This window comes from Lacerta agilis, chromosome 2 (genome assembly GCF_009819535.1).
Source record: "Lacerta agilis isolate rLacAgi1 chromosome 2, rLacAgi1.pri, whole genome shotgun sequence".
NCBI classification, from domain to species: domain Eukaryota; kingdom Metazoa; phylum Chordata; class Lepidosauria; order Squamata; family Lacertidae; genus Lacerta; species Lacerta agilis.
Window position 1 is genome coordinate 107,395,349 of NC_046313.1, and position 21,026 is coordinate 107,416,374.

The window sequence follows — 21,026 nt, forward strand, 5'->3', positions numbered from 1 at the left end:
CAAGTATGAAGCAATGCAGCTATATAAGAACATGAATCATTCCCAAAATTTAATTACGAATGAGCCTTTTGCATATGCACCTTAAGTAGGTATGCAAACTCAGTGAGAGGTGTGAGCTTGCTTTGGCTGGCTAATCTCATTTGTAGTAGGCTAGTCTGATTTGAGACAAACCCTCACCTCCTTCCTTTTTTTCCTGATCTTTCATATTTGTCAGAGTTGAGAACTCCTGTTCACAACAATATGTCGTGGAAGAACAGCCAATGTTCTTGAAGAGAGTCGTGGTTACTGTTTCTGGTTGTATACCCATACCTACACAGAAATGTTTAAATGTTACTTTGCTTGTCCTTGAATCTTCCTGCCACACTTGCCACCCTTTCTTGCCACACTGTTTGAGAACCTGTGCTGGCCCCAGGGGTTTGTCCGTGAAGCGAGGTCCAAGTCCAGTCCTGGGTCTAGGGGTCCAAGGGAGGTCAGTCCGGTGGGGAGCGAGGCAGGGAGCAGGTCAAGGTCCAAGGCAGGTTCAGGCACAAGGTTGCAGGTTGAGCATATGCTTGCAACTAAGTTGCTCACATAACTTGGGCTGGGTCTGGCTGGCTTTTATCTGGCCCTATGCTTAGGGCGGCCCCGATCCTCTGGAGACTTGCCTCTCCTCCGGGCCTGGAGGCGAGCACTCCTCCTGTAGGCACTTAGCTCTCTTCGCCTCTCTGTCCTGAGCCTCTGCAGCTCAGGAGAGGCTGGTGGGTTACTGGACCCAGGGGATCCCTCAGCTTCCTCTGAAGAGGCTGGGAGTGGAGCACCTGCAGGCAATGGGTCCTCCCTCCCATCAGGAGCCAGAGCAGACTCTGCTGATGCCTGCACCTGGGGATCCAGCACAGGTGGGGATCCTTTAGGCTCAAGCCCTGGCCCTGGCTCAGCTGGTTCTGGAGGCGGGGAATCCTGTGCAGGCTGGGATCCCTCAGGTTCAGCATCTGAGTCTGACTCCCAGGCCATCACAGAACCTCTGCCATAGAGTACGGACGTCAAAGGACGTGCAGGTGACAGATGCAAACAACACTCAGAATTGCATATTTATTCATTGGTGTGCCCTAAACCCTATATTGGGGATGCGGGTGGCATTGCGGTCTAAACCACAGAGCCTAGGGCTTGCCGATCGGAAGGTCAGCAGTTCGAATCCCCACGATGGGGTGAGCTCCCATTGCTCGGTCCCAGCTCCTGCCAACCTAGCAGTTCGAAAGCACGTCAAAGTGCAAGTAGATAAATAGGTACTGCTCTGGCAGGAAGGTAACCGGCGTTTCCGTGCACTGCTCTGGTTTCGCCAGAAGCGGCTTAGTCATGCTGGCCACATGACCCGGAAGCCTGTACACCAGCTCCCTCGGCCAGTAAAGCGAGATGAGCGCCGCAACCCCAGAGTCATTCGCGACTGGACTTAACTGTCAGGCGTCCTTTACCTTTACCTTTAAACCCTATATTGTCACTGAAACGGGTGATGGGAAAGCTTGTAGTTCAGTGGTAGAGCATCTCTGTTGCATGCAGCAGGTCCCCGGTTTAATCCCTAGCATATCCCGGTGTGGCTGGAGAAGACCACGATCCGAAACCCTGGAAAACTGCTGCCATTCAGCGTACAGCTAGATGGAGCACTGGTTTGGCTTGAGACCCTTGGAAGGAGAGAGCGAGCATTCCATATTCGCGCAACATTGGAGCTTTCTAGCTCTTGAGTCTTCTAGCATTTGTGCTAGTCTGAATTTCGCAACTTGATAAAAACAAATTTGATTTTTTAAAATTAAAATGGCTTATTTTTGCAGCTGGCCCAAACGCATAGCCCTTACATCCTAGGTGGGGAACCTGTGGCATCCAGATCTTGCTGAACTCCCAACTCCCATCATCCCTGACCATTGGCCATGCTACCCCTGGGACTGATGGGAGTTGGAGTCCATTAATACCTGCAGGGCCGCCCGTGCCCCTAAGGGAGGTGGACATTAGCAACCCATTAACCTTATTTCATTATTATTCCTTCTTGCTGGAAAGATCCTATCTGAATGTAGCTTTGACATTTTTCAGAGAGTTGGCTCCAGCGGATACTGCTGAAGGGGGCTCTCTGTCAAAGAATTTTTTTAAAAAATGAAGTATGCCAGATACCTTGTGCATTGGATAGGCAAGCGTTCTAAAATAACCTTGACTGACTAGTTTACAACATGTGGAGAAACTTTTACATGGATATTTGACACCCTCTGAAGTACTTACAACGGCCCTTCCCAGCCAGACATTTTGGAATCCAGCTACCATAATCTCTGGTTCTTGGTCATGTTGGCTGAGGCTGATGGGAGCCAGAGCCCAGAACATCTGTAGGGCGCTAGGGTAGGGTAGGTTAATCCTCATTCTATGGAACATGAACATCCCATCGATTACTAATTCTCTCCCTTTTTCATTTCAGCGTGTTCTGCTATAGAAGCATCAAGCCCTTTAAATTTGTGGATAAGTTTATCGGGAAAGAAAACTGTATGAATTTCTAAAATGTGAGGAGAAGGAGCATGGGTTGTGTATGCAGCTAAAGCCATAGACCCATTTAAATCAATGAACTTAAGTTAGCCACGCCTGTGGAAATTTTAATAGGTTTGCTCTATGATTACAACTGTAAGGACGTTCGGTGGTTGCTCATGAGAAATCAGCCGAGCGCAGAACTTCTAAGAACTAAGTTCTTTATTGTGCAGATATTTACAGTGGAGCAAAAGTGCAAACGTCCATCTCATCCCTCTGCAGAGTCCGGGAATGAACCCTTCCGGTTCTTTGTCCAGCAAAAAAGGCATGGGATCCTGAACCCCGTCTCCCCCTTCCACGTCTTTCCTGTCTGCGAACTCGGGGCGCGGGAAACTGTCCCTGTTCCCCGCTTCCCCCTTGGTGCTCAGGCTCTGCGATCTCTTCACAGCCCCTGAGCCGACTTCCTGCCTCTAAATCCCCCTCCCCACTGGAGGAATGGTGGTTCCCTGTACTGCAAGCTCTCCTGGGATGCTACCTGTCGTGGGGAGGGGGGATTTCCTGACAACGACTTAGCCCATTGTCGCCATAGGGGCCCTTCTCCATACCGAAATAATTTCCTCCAAAAGGGGGAGCTATAGGAATGGCAGAAAATGGGTTTCAGCCGGAGAGGAGCGACGATATTTCTGTTTGGGCACAAGCTTGTTATTTCTCAGTGCTGTTGGCTGACAGAAGAAGACATGGCAGGACAACAGAGTCAAATCACCTCTTATCTTAGCAACCCCTCAAGAAAATGTCCTTCAGTTTGTGCACAAGATGCGGAACTGGGTTGTTGTTGTTCAGTCGTTCAGTCGTGTCTGACTCTTCGCGGAACAGGGAGTGAGGCACAAATCCTCTCAGGTTTTGGGCCCCTCTTGTGTTCAGAGAGGCACTGTGGGGATATGACATGACATTATAAATTTTAAAGAGTGAGGAGAAGCAAATTGTTCCACTTGGGTTCAGACCAAAGGTTTATGTAGAACAGGGAGGAGGAAACGAAGGCAGGTATGGAGACCCTCCTGATTTTGTTGGACTCCATCATGGGAGTTGGAGTCCAGCAGCATTTGATGGGCCTCAAGTTCCCCATCCCTGACTTCCTTGGTTCATGGCAGAGGCAAGATTCAAACTGAAGACTTGATTTCCCAGTCTCCTGGCCAATACAACACATTCGCGAGACACACTGTGCATCTGACGAAGTTGACTCTAGTCCAACGTTTCGCAAACTTGGGTCCCCAGCTGTTTTTGGACTACAACTCCCATCATCCCTAGCTAGCAGGATCAGTGGTCAGGAATGATGGGAATTTTAGTCCAAAAAACAGCTGGGGACCCAAGTTTGGGAAACCCTGCTCTAATCCATGGAAACAGGCTTCATATAGTGTTAGTCTCTAAGGTACCACAAAACATTCTCCTGTTTTCATTTAATTCAGCAAGACGTGATTGTAGAAGTTAGGTTTAAGTTCACGTTGAATGATAATAGGCAAGTGTCCTCTTCATTTAGTATGATTATAATTTATTATTTTATTCCCTCAGTGTGCTTTCACAAGGAACTGGGGAATGGGGGTCCCCCTAACAGCTCTCAGGACCCCTAACAAACTACAGCTCCCAGGATGCTTTGTGGGAAGCCGTGACTGTTTAAAGTGGTATTGATGCTTTAAATGTATGGAGAAAGTGGCCTAGAGAATTCACCCACCCAGAAAAATACAAAAATGGAAGAGAAAGTGGTATCTCAGCACACTTGCTGAATTACATGAACAATCCATAACAAATATAGAATAATTAAGGTGATAAGAAGCTTCATGTTTTTCTGTAAAGTAGTTGTGAAAAGATTTGGAAACAAAGAATAGGTTTGTGGCTTTTGGCCGGTAGAATATACAATAATCAGCAATCTTATGGCTTACGGTTGCTGCTCAAGTTCCTAACCCCTCTGCATTTTAAAAATGTACTTATAAACAGAAGGTAATTAAAAAGTTGCTGGGATGAACTCATTTGCTTTGTGGGGGTGGGATTGCCTGCTTTTCATGTATGCGTTTTATTTTGTATTGGATGTACATGCCTAGCGTTCTGAGCATCAGCAGCAAAATGGGCAATTCATGCAATTGTTTCCATTGTTAAATATTTTCTGTTTTGTTGCTATAATTTGTTTTAAAAACAGAAATCCTTATTAAAAACATCTTTAAAAAAAAAAAACACCACCTGGAAGCAGCCTGAGAAAAAAGGGCATCAGCATATTTTTGTGTGTGGAGGGAACACTTAATTCTATCTAAATAAAACCTAAGGGCCAAATTCCCTCCCCCCAGCCAGTGATTTTGCACCAGAACACAAATACATAGGCTTTTCCAGTTTTGGATTTTGTTTTCGTCTGCTGCAGTTTTAAAATGTTAAGTTTATCTTCATTACCTTTGCAGCATCATTATATTATATTATATTATATTATATTATATTATATTATATTATATTATATTATATTATATTATATTATATTATATTATATTATATTATATTATATTATATTATATTATATTATATTATATTATAGTTTCCAACCCTGCAGAGTGCTTTGCGGGCCGAAAAACGGGTTAAAAACTAGAAAGCAGCAACCCAAGTCTCACAAGGGCAGGGTAAGGGTGGCGCTGGGCAGCAGCTGGAGGGTGGGGGGGGGACAAGGACTACCATTCCCAGCAGCCACTGGGCTCTTAGCCCCGCCTCCGTTCCTCTCCACGGTCCGAGTCTGGAATATCCCAACATTGGATTGGCCGAGATGGGAGCGACGGGCGCGAAGGAGCCGAGGGATTGGCTGAGCTGGAAAAGGGGCGTGGGGAAGCGCATGAGCACAGCATCCCCAGGAGAGAAGGGGGCGGGGGGCGTCAGTGAGTTGAGTTGCAAGAGCCGGAAACTGTCCGGAGGAGCGCCTGAAACCCACCTTTTGCAAATGCAGGTAAAGGATGGGGGGAGTGCCTTAACTGAGAGCGGGTGGGCGAGGGGCTTTTTGGGGGGGGTGGGTGGGTAATGTTTCTTGCAACTTGGGGGATTGGGAGGGGGGGTGTCTCCTTTGTCTGCTTGAGTTCCCCTCCCCACCCTTTTTCATAGACCCAGAGGGGGAAAGGAAGGGGCTGAGCTTGGCATCCCCTTGTGCACTTGGGAAGGGGTGTGTGCCTGGGTGTGGGGAGGAGGGGCAGAAAAGCAAGCGGGGGGTGGGGGGAGAGACCAAATATAACCTCTTAAAATGGCGGGGAAAAGATAAACCTCAGGTCCTTGTAGTTGCTGAAAGTGTTTCTGTCTTAGTTTGGAAAAAGCAGCAGGAAAACTAGAGAAACAGAAGCAGCTGGTATATTATGTGTGTGTCTATTTATATATGTCTTATCTGCTGCCATTGCATGGTTTCATTTATTTATCTTTTAAGTCACGGATCCAGCGCTTTGATGAGGTACCTGAGACTCGGATCCTCGGGATTTCGCATGCTGAAGTCTCAGATCCACCTCTGAAATACACACACACAGAGAGAGAGAGAGAGACCTCCTGCGTCCCTGGCTGTTTGCTGCATCATAATTTGTGTGTGTGTGTGTGACTGATGTGGTCCCTGCTGGCGCTGCAGTGCTATAAAAGCTGTTCTTGGAAGCATGTACCCTCATGATGTGTGTGTGCAAGTTCCCCAACGCTACCCTCCGATTGTAACTCAGGCAGACTCTCGTAGACGCCTTAAAGACTTAAGGCGTAACCATAAGCTTTTGTGGGTTAGACTCAGCACACTTTGTCCAGCGTCTCGTATCTTTGCCTGCTGATGACAACATCGTAAAAAAAAGAGAGAGAGAGAAATCCCTGCAACATCGTAAATATCTCTGCCGCAGTGGTGTGAAAACAAAACAAGCATGGATCTTTGGGATTTTTTTTTTTTCTAAGCAGGACACGCAAATCTAACGTCTTGTCTCTAACACTTCCCCTTGCTGACAGAATTATAAAAAGAATGGATCGTGTGTCACTTTGCTTGCTCATGTGCATCTCTTGTTACCTGTGTGCCTCCCATTCCTTGTTTCTCTGTCCAGGTTTAGATTGTATGGCTCTGGGGGCAGGGACCTCTCTACTGTAGCAATGCACGTGTTGGACAGCAACTCCCAGCCTTCTCCAGCCAGCATAGCCAATCGTTGGGGATGATGGGAGTTGTAGTCCAACAATGCAGGTACTACAGGTTCTCTAGTTACAGGTAGGTAGCCGTGTTGGTTTGCCATAGTCGAAACAAAATAAAAAAATTCCTTCCAATAGCACCTTAGAGACCAAATACTGCATGCACACGAAAGCTCATACCAATAACAAACTTCCAGTATTTGGTCTCTAAGGTGCTACTGGAAGGAATTTTTTTATTTTGTTTCGACTACAGGTTCTCTAGTCCTGCTGTAAAGTTCCAAGCCCCTTTGAAAGCGTGTTATACCTGCAGAGCAATCTGGAAAAGGTTTACTTGGAATTAAGGCCCTGTTTAGTTGTCGGGACTGGAGCCTGAGTCAGTTTGCAACCTTAAAGAAGTCGGGTCAACCCAGTGCCTTTGTGGTACCATGTTCACGGGACCAGTTCTCAAGACTGTGTCGTATGTTTTGTGCAGCAAAATGAGGTGGCGTGATAGAGTTTAGACTGCAGCTGTGATTGTGCTTTGCAGCTTCTGAATCCTTCCCGCAAGGGAAAACATCCTGCATACAGAAAACTAGTGTAGCACTGAGACAGGTTCTGACTTAGCCTTCTGCCTGTGTTGTGCTGGTTTTTCTCTTTGCAGGGAGCAGCATTTTAACTTCCCACCATGCTGAGAAGTAGTGCTGTGGTGGAAAAATGGCAGGAATCGAAATGATGGCTTTCCTAGACCTAGTTGGGTGCACCTTGTTTTGGAGCACTGGGCGGTGGTGGAGAAGGAAAGAAGAGGCCCAGGGCACTATCAGCTGCCCAAGGATTCTGGGTGTTGGTGCTGAGACTTGATAGTTGATATCTGCTAGATTACATCTCTCTCTCTTTTTTTTTTTTAAATTCATGGAAGATTCAACAACTAGCCATGATTGCTAAGAGGAGAATGTCAGTGTTTAGAAGCAGCATACTTTCGATTGCCTGGTACCCAGGAACGCACACAATGGGGGTTTTATTTAACATTTCTATAGAGTATCTATGTACAGTCGTACCTTGAACGGAATCTATTCTGGATGTCCATTCGACTTCTAAGACGTTCGAAAACCAAAGCGCGGCTTCTGATTGGCTGCAGGAAGCTCCTGTAGCCAATCGGAAGCCCCATCGGATGTTTGGCTTCCAAAAATAGTTTGCGAACCATAACACTCACTTCCACGTTTGCGGCGTTCGGGAGCCAACACGTTCCAGAACTAAGCTGCTCAAAAACCAAGGTAAGACTGTACTGTACATATGTCAAAAGATAAGACTGTCCCTGCATTGCAGGCTCACAATCAAGTAGGCATGGCACAAAAGGATGAAGGATGCGGAGGGAAGAGGGAAGCAAAGCCTTGGAGCAACTGTTCTGTCCACTGGCCCGTCAGTCTCCCATTCGGTATGATGCTCTTGCCAGCGACATTTGATTCCCTGGCTGATGGCCAAGACCTGAGCGTGCCTCCTTTGCCATCCCCAAGCAACTTTGGGAAGAAGGGAAGGATATATATTTAATGAATTAAAAGAGAGAGAGAGAGAGTGCTAGCAGTTAAGAGCAGAGCATTCTTTCCTGCAGGAAGCGGGGAAGCAAAGTCCCTGCTATTGCGTATTTAGGGAATGGTCCATGGAATTCAGTGTTAGAACAGGCTTTTAGGTTATGCTATGCTTTTAATAGGTTATGTTATACTTTGGATTATGTTATGTTTTAATAGATTATGTTTTAATAAGGATGAGAGTGTTGGAGATATGTGCAAATGTGTATGGTAAATCCGGTCTTTGGGTGTTTGATTTTCGTTGTTGTGTATACTGTGTATATACGGACAATGACAATAAATAAATCTCTCTTGGCTTTGCATGTGTAGAAGGTTGCAGGTTTAATCCCCAAAATCTCCAAGTAGGGCTGGAAGAGACACCCTGCCTGAAACCCTGGAGATCTGCTGCCAATCATGGAATGTAATTCTGAGTTTGATCATGCAATCATGGAATGTAATTCTGAGTTTGATTACTTATTGATTTCAAATTATGTTGTTGTTCAGTCGTTCAGTCGTGTCCGACTCTTCGTGACCCCATGGACCAGAGCACGCCAGGCACCCCTATCCTCCACTGCCTCCCACAGTTTGGCCAAACTCATGCCAGTTGCTTCGAGAACACTGTCCAACCACCTCATCCTCTGTCGTCCCCTTCTCCTTGTGCCCTCCATCTTTCCCAACATCAGGGTCTTTTCCAGGGAGTCTTCTCTTCTCATGAGGTGGCCAAAGTACTGGAGCCTCAACTTCAGGATCTGTCCTTCTAGTGAGCACTCATTTCAAATTATACTTTCAATAAAAATGATTTGCCAGGGTCCTCTAGGTTTTGACAGCTTAGCAGGAAGATGTCATCTGCGAAGTGGGAGCCTAATTACGACGTGATCGCTGTAAGAAAGGGGCTTGACAAATTTCACAAGCCCTTCCTGCCTCGGTCAGAAGCTAATGCCTTAACATGTGCCATTTGCTGAATTTTGATTAAGAGCTGGAGGGCCAGTTATATTGACTCTCCCAGTTGGCTGACTTTAACCGCCGTCTGTCTCATTATGAGTAGAAGTCTTGTTAGTTTTGTTGCTGTTGTTTGTAAAATAAAAGAACATAATATTAAACCATTTTTTTAAAAAAAAGAAATCTGGCTTCAGTGTGCTGTGTATGGTTCCTTTCATCTAGCAGAATAGAGATTCCTTCTTCAAGAAGGCGTATATATATATATGCCATTGATGTTACGAAAGTTTGGGGGAAGTCTTTAAATGTTAACTTAGCCTGTGAGAGACCAAGACCTTCAGCTTCTGTGTCCTACACCAAGAAATACAGAAAGCAACTAACTGCAAACACATGTTTGTGTTTTACATGCGATAAAGCCTAGTTGAAATTCAGAAAATACCTGTAGGCAGGTGCCAGTGACAGCTTTAGCACACCTTGCTGGAAAGCAAGCAAATAAAGTAAGAGGCGCTAAGCTCAGGATCCCAGTGACTGACAGTAAATGGCACCTTCTTGGAAGTAAGCAAACATCTGTGTACAATATATAGTTTCCAATAATGAGGAACTTTTGTTAAGAGTTGAATGAGTCGCAAGCCGGAAGAAAATCTTACTCTGCCAACAGTCTCCTTGCACAGCTTCTGCCCCAAAGCCATCCATTAGTTTTTTAAAAATACTAAATGTCTTCTTAAAAGCAGAGATGGGGAACTTGAGGTTCTGCAGATGTTTTACTCCAACTCCTATCAGTTTCTGCATGACCAGTGGTCAAGGATGGTCAACAACATCTGGAGAGAGACAGGTTCTTCTAAAAGTTCAAGAAGTTGCCGGGGATTTCCCCCCCTCCCAAACTTGCTGCAGATAGGTAGGTTTTAGACAAATGCAAGAGTTAATGGTAAACAATCCACTTTTGCAATAGCAATGTATTTTAAGTGGACCAGACCCTCAAAAGTACCTCAGATGTGTTGTTTGGAGGGATGTTCTAGAGGTTGAATCCCATGGGAAAGAAAGGTAACTTTGAAAATGTGCCACTTGCCCTTGTGGGACTCCTTCATTTCTGTGGAGTTTGCATAGTTAAAACAACAACAACAATTTATTATTTGTACCCCGCCCATCTGGCTGGGTCTCCCCAGCCACTCTGGGCAGCTTCCAACAAATAGTAAAATACATTAAAATATCACAGATTAAAAACTTCCCTAAACAGGACTGCCTTCAGGTATTTTCTGAACGTCAGGTAGTTGTTTTTCTCTTTGACATCTGGTGGGAGGGCGTTCCACAGGGCGGGCGCCACCACCGAGAAGGCCCTCTGCCTCGTTCCCTGTAGCTTTGCTTCTCGCAGTGAGGGAACCGCCAGAAGGCCCTCGGCGCTGGATCTCAGTGTCCGGGCTGGACGATGGGGTGGAGACGCTCCTTCAGGTATACAGGACCGAGGCCATTTAGGGCTTTAAAGGTCAGCACCAACACTTTGAATTGTGCTCGGAAACGTACTGGGAGCCAATGCAGATCTCTGTAGATCTCTACATCTGTAGAGACGTAGAGCTGTGAATTGTGTTCTTGATGTTTCAAACATGCATGCGAGACGTTTTTATGGAAACATCTTCTCAGACTGGTGTGGGAAGAGTTCTCTTTCTGACTTTCTGGCCACGGTTATTATACAGCAGGGGTGGGGAATCTGTGGCCCTCCAGTTTTTGTTGGTGCTACATCAGCCCTGACCGTTGGAAATGTTGGCTGGTGATGATGGGAGTCCCAAAAACCATTTCGGGGGGGGGTATCCCCACCCCTGTTTCAGAGCCGGCGAGAAAGTGTTTCTGCCAGGTACAGGAGACTGAGCAATGATCCTTTGTGTTCTTGCAGAGCCTGGTGACTTTTGAGGATGTGGCCGTGTATTTCACGAAAGAGCAGTGGGCTCTGCTGGACCCCAACCAACGAGCTTTGTACAAGGAAGTCATGATAGAGAATTACGGGAATGTGGCCTCCTTGGGTAAGGAACTCCCTTCCTCCTTGGGGTAGGTGTGTGAAGGCTGTCACTACTAGCCGGGACTCATGGGAGTTGGGATCCAAAACACTGGAGGGGCAGCAGGTTGGCAAAGGTGGCTTTAAAATATAATATTTTTGTCAGTTCCTTCCCCTGTCTCCCCAGTCCTTTCTGCGTTAGGGAAGTTGCTTCCTTCCTTCAGATTTAGTTATATCCGGGGTGGGGAACGTCAGGCTCAGGGGCCAAATGTGGCCCTCCAGTTGTATCTGTATGGCCCTCAGAACTCTTCTAAGGCCACACCGCATGATATCCCTTCTTTTACTTTTATTTTATTAAATTTACCAATGTATACCACCCTATACCCATAGGTCTCAGGGCGGTTCACAACATAAAATCACAAAAGAGTGTTTTGCACTCTTGAGTGCCTTTTCCTGCCTGGAATGCATCTATTGTTAATTAATTAATTAATTAATTAAGTAATTAACATTTGTAACAATAATCCTTGAACCCTGAGAGAGACCCTTGCTTCCGTTTTTAAAATGTTATTTATTTATTTATTTATTTCAAATTTATACATTTCATCCGTTTTACAATCTATTTAACGTTTTAAAATTTGACTTCCTTCCCCCTCCTCCTGCGGTTCCATAAATTTACTTTTTAATGCCTTCTGCATATCGCAAGTTCATTTAACTTCCTCATTTTTTTATGTACTGTAAATATATACAGTACTCTTATAAAACTGCAGGTTGTTGCATTAATCCTGCTAATGTTTTTATTTTTTGCTTAACTGGATGGAGGGATGTGTTTGTTTGTTTGTGGAGAGAGAGAAAGAGAGAGAGAGAATACTGTTCAAGGGTACAATTAATTCCCAATACAAATATAAAATGTAGATGCGTTGCTCCACCCATTTTTGCCCCTGGCCCCGCCCACCACTGGAATATCTTACCTTGTAGGTTTTTAAGCAGAGGTTGGATGGCCAACTGTCATGGCTTCCCCCTAAGAATCCTGGGAAGTGTGGGTGCATTAAGGGTGCTGAGAGTCGTGAGGAGACCCCTGTTCCCGTTGCAGAGCTACAATTCCCAGAGTTCCCTGGGAAAGAGGGGTCAAGTGTTAAACCAGGGGTCAGCAACCTTTTTCAGCCGTGGGTCGGTCCACCGTCCCTCAGACCATGTGGTGGGCCGGACTATATTTTTTTTTGGGGGGGGGGGATGAACGAATTCCTATGCCCCACAAATAACCCAGAGATGCATTTTAAATAAAAGCACACATTCTACTCATGTAAAAACACCAGGCAGGCCCCACAAATAACCCAGAGATGCATTTTAAATAAAAGGACACATTCTACTCATGAAAAAAAACGCTGATTCACGGACTGTCCGTGGGCCGGATTGAGAAGGCGATCTGGCCCCTGGGCCTTAGGTTGCCTACCCCTGTGTTAAACCTCTCTCAGAACGGCAGCTCTCTGAAGGGAATAGGGAATTCCTAACAACTCCCAGCATCCAAAACACAGGAAAACCGTCCTCACCATTCCTCTTCTCTTCCTGGGAAGGATACCCAGCCCCTAAGCCTGGCCTCATCTGCCGCCTGGAACAAGGAGAGGAGCCCTGTGTGCCAGATTCTCCGGATGGAAGGAAGCTCTTCGACACCAGCTCAGGTGAGGCACTAGTTTGAACCCGGCGAAGGGTGTTGGCAGCGGTGCGTACCCTTAGAATTTGCTGATGTCTATAATCTCGCTCTGAGAAATGGTACAGCTGCCTTTTTCCTTGTTACATTGATTCAGAAGGGGGGGGAAAGAAAGGGGGAAATGAGAGGGGGGGAAAGAACAAAGATAAAAAGACTTCTGAATCTCTGTCCTGCAGCTAAATACTGTATACCGTATTTTTCGCTCCATAGGGTGCACCGGACCATAGGGCGCATCTCATTTTTAGAGGAGGAAACAAGGAAAAAAAATATTTTTCTGGTTTTCCTCCTCTAAAAGCCCTGTTTTTTTGAGGATCAGCTAAAAGTTTTGCAGCTTTTTTGCAAAGGGAAATGCCCTGTTTTTTTTAGGATCAGCTAAAAGTTTTGCAGCTTTTTTTTGCAAAGGGGGAAAAGCAAAGAGGAAAAGCCCCGTTTTTATGGGGTTCAACTCACATTTCTGCAGCTTCTAAAGGAAAGGGAGCCTTTTCTGCAGTTTCCAGACAGATAATCTAATCAGCCAGTCACATGTCACTGGGGAAACAAACAACCTCCCTCTGCAGCACATTCAACAATGGAGGCCTGGGCAAGGGGGTGGGGCTGAAAGGGAGTGGGGACTCTTATCTCTTTCCTGATCTCTTGCTGCTCAGCTGCTCAGCGGGGTCCTTTCAACACCCCCTTTTCTCTTTGTAAAATAAAAAGCATGATCCTCTTTTGGCGCCTGGGCAGTTCAGCTCCAAGGACCACCATTTGCTCCATAAGACGCACAGATACTTTCCCTTACTTTTTAGGATGGAAAAGTGCGTCTTATGGAGCGAAAAATACGGTAGTATTCACTCATTAACATCCAACTTTTCTTTTTAAAAAATGTTTGATTAAAAAATATAAACATACAACAACAAAAAACATTCAAAATCCAAATATCGAGATTACTCTGAATCTTCTGACTTCCCCCTCATCCCTTCCATGGGTCCTAATAATAAGATTTACAACTGCATATGAAATACTTATCCAAATTTTTATCCTTCTGAATTATCCATACTTTCCGTTACTTTGCAAGTGTGGTTAAAATCCTGCTAATGTTTTAACCTGCTTACAGCGGTCTTGTAGATAAATTATAAACTTTTCTCATTCTCTTTTAAAGTTCTTGCCTTCTTGAAACATCCAATTTTTCTATTTTCTATGAGCCAATATTTTTTCTATCTTCAACGAATCCAGAAGTTACAAGTTCATTTTCTCTTTCACACAAAAAATCCAAAAGAAGTTTCCAGTCCTTAATAAATGTCAATACAGTGGTATCTTGGTTTGAAACCATTTTGGATTACAACCACGTCAAACCCAGAAGTGCGTGTCCCTTTTTTTGGATAACAACCCATTTTTTATGGATTACAACCAAAAAAATTTTTTTTGGGGGGGGGAGGCCCCATTGGCGCCTTGGGTTACAATCTGTTTGGGTTACAAACCAGACCTCCGGAACGGATTATGGTTGTATTTATTTATTTTTATAAAATTTTTATTGGATTTTCCAAATTAAACCAAATACAAATACCCACACCCCATACAAAACAACACAATACACACAATACCCACAATACAACACAATTACTTGAAAATCCTTAACTTCTTCTAAATCCTAATCTTGGGGCCTCCTCTTGTGCGTTCGTTTCTAATCTTCTTCAGTAACTTTGTAACATTGTAAAATCTAATTCTTTACAACTGATCTTAATCTTTCAATTATAATCAACAAATCTTAACTCATACGGATTATGGTTGTAAACCAAGGTACCAATGTAGTGGTTTTTCTCTAATTAAGCCCATTACCTTGGCCATCTCAGCTAAGTCTAATAATTTTATCAACCATTTCTGCATAGCAGGTAGCGCTGTATCTTTCCTTCTTTGTGTATACAACAATCTCACCTCTGTAGTCTGTCTGTATGCTTTCTGAGGCTCCTTCTCAGGTGATATCTCTCTCTCTCTCTGCAGATAACCCTCGGAAAAAGCACTTGTGCACCGTGTGCGGCAAACGTTTCACTCAGAAACCGAATCTCACCCGGCACCTGAGAATCCACACGGGGGAGAAGCCCTACAAGTGTTTGGAGTGCGGCAAATGTTTCGGCTGCCATTCACACCTGATGAGCCACCAGATCGTCCACACCGGCGAGAAACCCTACAAGTGCTTGGTCTGCGACAAATACTTCGGCCGCAAAGCGCACCTCGCCAGGCACCAGGGAATCTACGCGGGGGAGACCCCTTACAAATGCCTGGAGTGCGGGAAGCACTTTGCGTGCCAGTCTCAGCTCGTCATCCACCGCAGGTACCACACGGGAGAGAAGCCCTACAAATGCTTGGAGTGCGCCAAGTGCTTCGCCGACCCGTCGGCCCTCGTCAGCCACAAGAGGATCCACGCCGTGGAGAGATCCCACAAGTGCCTGGAGTGCGGGAAGAGCTTCGTCCAGCAGTCCCACCTCCTGAAGCACCAGAGAGTCCACACGGGGGAGAAACCGTACAAATGCCCCGAATGCGGGAAATGTTTTGCCGACCGCTCCGTCTTCGCGAAACACCAGCGGGTGCACACGGGGGAGCGGCCCTACAAGTGCGCCGAGTGCGGGAAAACCTTCGCCCGCCAGGAACACCTCGGGAGCCACCGGAGGGTCCACACGGGGGAGAAGCCCTACAAATGCTTGGTGTGCGGCAAGTCTTTCGCCCGCCAGTCGCACGTGGTGAGCCACCAGCGCGTCCACACGGGGGAGAAGCCCTGCAAGTGCGCCGAGTGCGGGAAGTGCTTTTCGGAGCGCTCGACGTTCGTCAGGCACCAGAGGACCCACACGGGGGAGAAGCCCTACCGGTGCCTAGACTGCGGGAAATGTTTCGGCTCCCCTTCCCACCTGACCCGGCACCACCGGCGCCACACGGGCGAGAAGCCCCACGGTTGCCCGGAGTGCGGGAAAGCCTTCGCCGACCGCTCGGCCTTCGTCAAACACCAGCGTGTCCACACGGGCGAGAAGCCCTACAAGTGCGCAGAGTGCGGCCGGTGCTTTGCCAACCGCACCCACCTCGTGACCCACCGGCGCGTCCACACGGGGGAGAAGCCCTACGCCTGCTTGGAGTGCGGGAAAAGGTTTAGCGCGAATCGGAGTCTCATTCACCACCAGAGGCAACATATAGGTGAGCTGCTCCTTTTTATCGCATAGGGCAGGTTTGGTTCTTTGTTTGTTTGTTTTAAATAATTTTTATTTGATTTTACAGCTATAGAATTACTGTACAGTGGTACCTTGTTTTGAGTCCGGGATCCGTTCCGGAGCCCCGGACATTCAATGAAAGGGACGCTTGACAAAGCGCCGCTCAGCGCATGCGCGTGGAGCGGTTTGTGCTTCTGCGCATGCACAAAGCGTGATTTAGTGCTTCTGCGCATGCGCGAGCGGCAAACCCGGAAGTAGCCTGTTCCGGTTACGAAATCGACGGTCGACGGGATGGACGTTTGTGGAGGTATTACTGTATAACATTACCAATTACATATCCATATTAGAGATTTTTCCGAATCTCTGGACTTCCCAGCATCCCCTCTATGGGTCCTGTTGTTATCCTTTTCAACTGCATATTATTTCACAGTCCATATTTTGTCTCTCCAATTTGTCCATAGTATTTGCTACTTTATGAGTGCTATTGCAATCCTGCTAATGTTTTAGCAGCCACCCATAATCTCTACAGATTCATCTTCCTCCTCCAGCCCCCGTCAGGAAATTTCTCCGGAAGAGAGGGAGATGCCAGGGCTGGGGATGACAGAGCAGAGACACAGCACCGCCAGTCACAGACAGGAAGATGAGCCGGGGGGGGGGGGGGAGGAGACGCAGACATCATTTTAGGGTGCCGAGCCGTTGGTTGTGTTGGCGCGCGCACGCGCGCAGAAGTCCGCCACTCCGAGAAACTGAAACTGACTGAGCAGTCATGGCTGCAGCGACTCTGTTATTCCATTATGGACAATAAATAGTTTTAGCTTACCTAAAGGCTTGTCGTTACTCATGAGCAACATCCAAGGGAAGGAGTAAATCCCTGACAGCAGGTTTACAAGGAGGTAGGTGATCCTTCCGATAACCCGGTCCCAAACCATTCAGGGCATTTAAGATTGGTACCGGCAACAAATAGCAAGCGAAGGTAAATTGGCGTGATGCGATCAAGCTGCCGTCTGTTGCATGGAATTTCTGAGCTCTGGGCAGCTCTGTGTAGAGATTGCCAACATTAGCCTAGTTTTGGATGTAACCAGCATTACAGCGCCTTGTAAAAAAGCATTCCTAGCTGCTGAGATCACCTCTTCTTCCATATACAAGCACTGTTTCCAGGAGGAGAACTAAGGTTTCCCCCAAGAAAATGTTGTAACCACAACCTTGTTTTTGTGTGGACCTGTTTTCCATCCAAACTGACTGGCACTCAACCACCTGAGTTCACTGTTAGAGGGAGAAGTGGGGGGGGGGATTTACATTATGAGAGTATGGATGTAAGGACAGGGTTCTGTGGTCCTTCCATCATTCAGTTTAGTTCATTGCTCTTGTGGGTGGCTGTAGTTTTATAATTCCGCTTTGTTCCTCGTGCGATCTCAGCCTGCAATTATTCTCATTCCAGGGTATCCTCTGGCCCAGTGCGTGGAGAACATTTTGTTGACGAACCAAGCCTTGGGGTGTGATGCCGGGGAATCTGTGCAGGAAAACAAACTGTATGAATGGCTTTCATCTGGGAAGTGGCTCAGCCTCCAAGGGTCTCTGGGTCAGAGTGAAGGTGTTCACACAGAAGGAGAAACCTTGGAGATGCCTTGACCCAGGATGGCCAAGCATTCGTCGGAAGAAAGCACTGACCTATGGCAGTCGGTTCTCTTGGATGACAGACTGAGGCGACGTTACAGTCCAAATGACACTAAAGCTGAAACAAGCTTTTTTCAACACATTTTGGAATTCTGCCACAAAATATGGGTGCTTTAGACTTTCATTAGACAGTCTCTTTGATTGTTTTGTTTTTTTTAATCAGGTGTCAAATATAAAATGCCATAAGCTATCAACTTTAAGATAGTCATAAACTAAACACCATTGCATGTCAGCTACAAAATACTGGTAGGTAGTAAATACTATTGCATGACTATTATCAAACACTACATACCATTCCATTCCAACTTATCAGATTATAGTAAACACTATTGCATGTCGGTGATTAAATGCGAACGTTTCGAATGTCAATTACTTAAATGTGCTTAAATACTAACTGCCATTGCATGCACATCTGTCAAATTTAGTGAAATCATAAAAAACTTTGCATGTTAGCTAGCAAATATAGTCAAATACGAATTCTGTTGCATGTCAGCTTTCAAATACTAATACTTCTGCATGTCTTCTTTGAAATGCTTTCAAGTAACAACTTTCAGATACTACCGGGCATCACATATTGACACTGCATATTTATTACTTGGCATCAAATGTCAGAGAGAGCTTAATTTGCGAGGCAAATGTGTCTTAGCTCTGAATGGTACACTTGCAATCTCCCCCAAAGGTTTGGGTACGGTATACAGTGCCGTGTGCAATTCTGGTCACATCTCAAAAAGGATGGAGAGACTGAAGAGAAGAAATTATCGGAAGGTGATAGGCAGCTACCCTACAAGGGAATCCCATAGCTCCTGCACTTTTTCTTTTTTTTTTTTAGTTTGGGGAAAATGTGATTAAGGGGAATCATGGATTGAGGGTTATAAAATTATGCATGGTGCAGAAAAATTGGGGAAAGTCTTCCACCCCATAATTCTAGAACCAGATGTCACCCAATGAAGCAGAATGGTGGAATATTCAGGACAAACAAGGCCAGATTCGTGGAGGAAAAGGCTATCATTGGCTGCTAGTCATGGTGGCTGTATATTAACTTTGAGGACAGAGGCAGCGTGCCTCTGAATACCAGTTGGCTTGGAACCACAAGTGAGATGAGTGCCATTGCTTTCAGGCTTCCCAGAGGCATCTGGTTGGCTGCTGTGAGAACAGGATGCTGGGCTAAATGGGCCACTGGCCGGATGCAACAGCATCCTTCTTCTGTTCTTAAGTATTTATGCACACAAAAACATAGCTAAATGATGGAATTCGCTAGCACTAGACAAATATGTGAAGGCCCTGCAAGAGATGCCTATTGCCTTATTGACCTGCTTCTGGGCTTTCTAGAGGCAGGAGACATCTGGTTGGCCACTGTGGGATGCTGGATGCTAGATTGACCATTGATGCAGTCCAGCAAAGAGCTTCTTGATGTGGGGAGGTGTTTGGATAATGGGGGACCAGCAGAAAGTATTGAGATCGTTCGGAGCTCCCAAGATGCCTCTTCGATGGCAATTTGAAATTTGTGGAAAGTACATGGTGGCGCTAGGGACGCGGGTGGCACTGTGGGTTAAACCGCAGAGCCTAGGGTTTGTTGATCAGAAGGTCCGCGGTTCAAATCCCCGCGACGGGGTGAGCTCCTGTTGTTCGGTTTCAGCTCCTGCACACCTAGCAGTTCGAAAGCACGTCAACGTGCAAGTAGATAAATAGGTACCACCCCGGTGGGAAGGTAAGCGGTGTTTCCATGGTGTCCCAGGCTTTTTAGTCTTGTCTACCCATGTAGACGCGGGTGGTGCTGTGGGTTAAACTACAGAGCCTAGTGTTTGCTCCCGTTGCTCGGTCCCAGCTCCTGCCCACCTAGCAGTTCAAAAGCACATCAAAGTGCAAGTAGATAAATAGGTACCACTCCGGCGGGAAGGGAAACAGCATTTCCGTGCGCTGCTCTGGTTCGCCAGAAGCGGGTTAGCCATTCTGGCCACATGACCCGGAAGCTGTACGCCGGCTCCCTTGGCCAATAAAGTAAGATGAGTGCCGCAACCCCAGAGTCGTCCGCGACTGGACCTAATGGTCAGGGGTCCCTTTTACCTTTACCTGTGTAAAACTGGACAAGCTCAGTTGGGTAGAGTGTGAGATTGTTAATCTCGGGGTCGTGGGTTTGAGCCCCACAGTGGACAAAATATTCTTGCATTGCTGGGGGTTGGACTGGATGACCCTTGGGGTCCCTTCCAACTCTACGATTCTACGAAATAAAATGTGGACAGGTGAAGCTGCCTCATGCCGAGCCAACTTGTTGGCTTACCTAACCCAGTGCTGTTTGCCCTGACTGGCGGCAGCAGCTCTCCAGAGGTCTTTCCTGTCAGTTGTCACCTGGTGCTTTTGACCGGAGATGCTGACTGAGGACCGAACCTGGCAGCTTCTTCCTGCAAACCAGGTCTAGTTCTACCACAGGCAGAGAGGGAGGGGGCACTCCTCATCTGAAAAAGCCATGCAACGAAAACAAGACCCGTGCGAATAGATTGACTCATTGTTAATATAAGAACCCACGCGAGAGCTGTGGTTCTGTTGATGGAAAACAGGTGGGAACATATGTTGTTTGCAGGGTTCAGCTAGAAGCAATATAATCGGAAGGTTAATCCATTTGCAGCGGCCCATTTTCAGTCTGCCAGGGCATATTTTAGCTGCCTGCTTTCTCATGGGTAAATGTACGCCCGCAGGGATCATTTAGGAAGGTAGGAAGCTGCCTTATATCAAAGTCAGACCGTTGGTCTATCTAGCTCAGTAATGCCTACACTGACTGGCAGCCAACCCCCAGGGTTTCAGACACGGAATATTCCCCTGTCCTGCCTGGGGGGGGGGGGTTGAACTGGGGGCTTTAACATGCAAGCTAGATGTTCTACCATGGAGCGTATATTGTTTTGGGCTCCATGGAGGGAAGGTAGAATCTCAGAGTGTGATTGAAGAAATTCCCCAATGTTTTCTTCGCTCTGGCAGAAGGGGAGCTGGAATAAACTGGGTTGGGGGGGTTAGCCTGATAAGGCACTCTGCGGTCAGGACCTTTGGTAGGCTGGTAGTCACTCAGCTGGGAAAATCTTCCATGGTTGCCTTCATGTCAGGGTTGGGCGACCTGTTGACCTTGGGGTGTTGCTACACTACAAAACCCATCGTCACCCACCAATGCCTGTGCTGGCGAGGGCTGCTGGGTGAGAGTCCAATGAAGGGCCTTGGGTTTCCCACCCCATCTTTATGCTGAACAAGAGCATAAAGATGGGACCTCAGGGGTCAGTCAAATCCTTCTACATCCTTCTGCATCCTAGAAAACACTTTTGACTTTTGCTTCAACATGTAACTATACCATTTGCTTTGTATTGCTACATTTATCCAGCCCACCTGCTTTCCCTGCCTTT

General features: G+C 46.5%; 2 protein-coding genes across 2 annotated transcripts in view; one reads left to right on the forward strand and one right to left on the reverse strand.

The window, feature by feature from the left end:
• The window catches only part of LOC117042396 (oocyte zinc finger protein XlCOF6-like), a 449,944-nt gene that overhangs the window by 373,150 nt on the left and 55,768 nt on the right, over positions 1-21,026 (reverse strand). The window lies entirely within an intron of this gene.
• LOC117042988 (zinc finger protein 436-like) lies at positions 5,270-18,389 on the forward strand. Its single transcript, XM_033142609.1, has 5 exons — positions 5,270-5,446; positions 10,993-11,119; positions 12,663-12,767; positions 14,774-15,955; positions 17,408-18,389. Exons 1-5 carry the CDS (start codon positions 5,270-5,272, stop codon positions 17,596-17,598), a joined length of 1,782 nt encoding a protein of 593 aa, XP_032998500.1. The 3' UTR covers positions 17,599-18,389.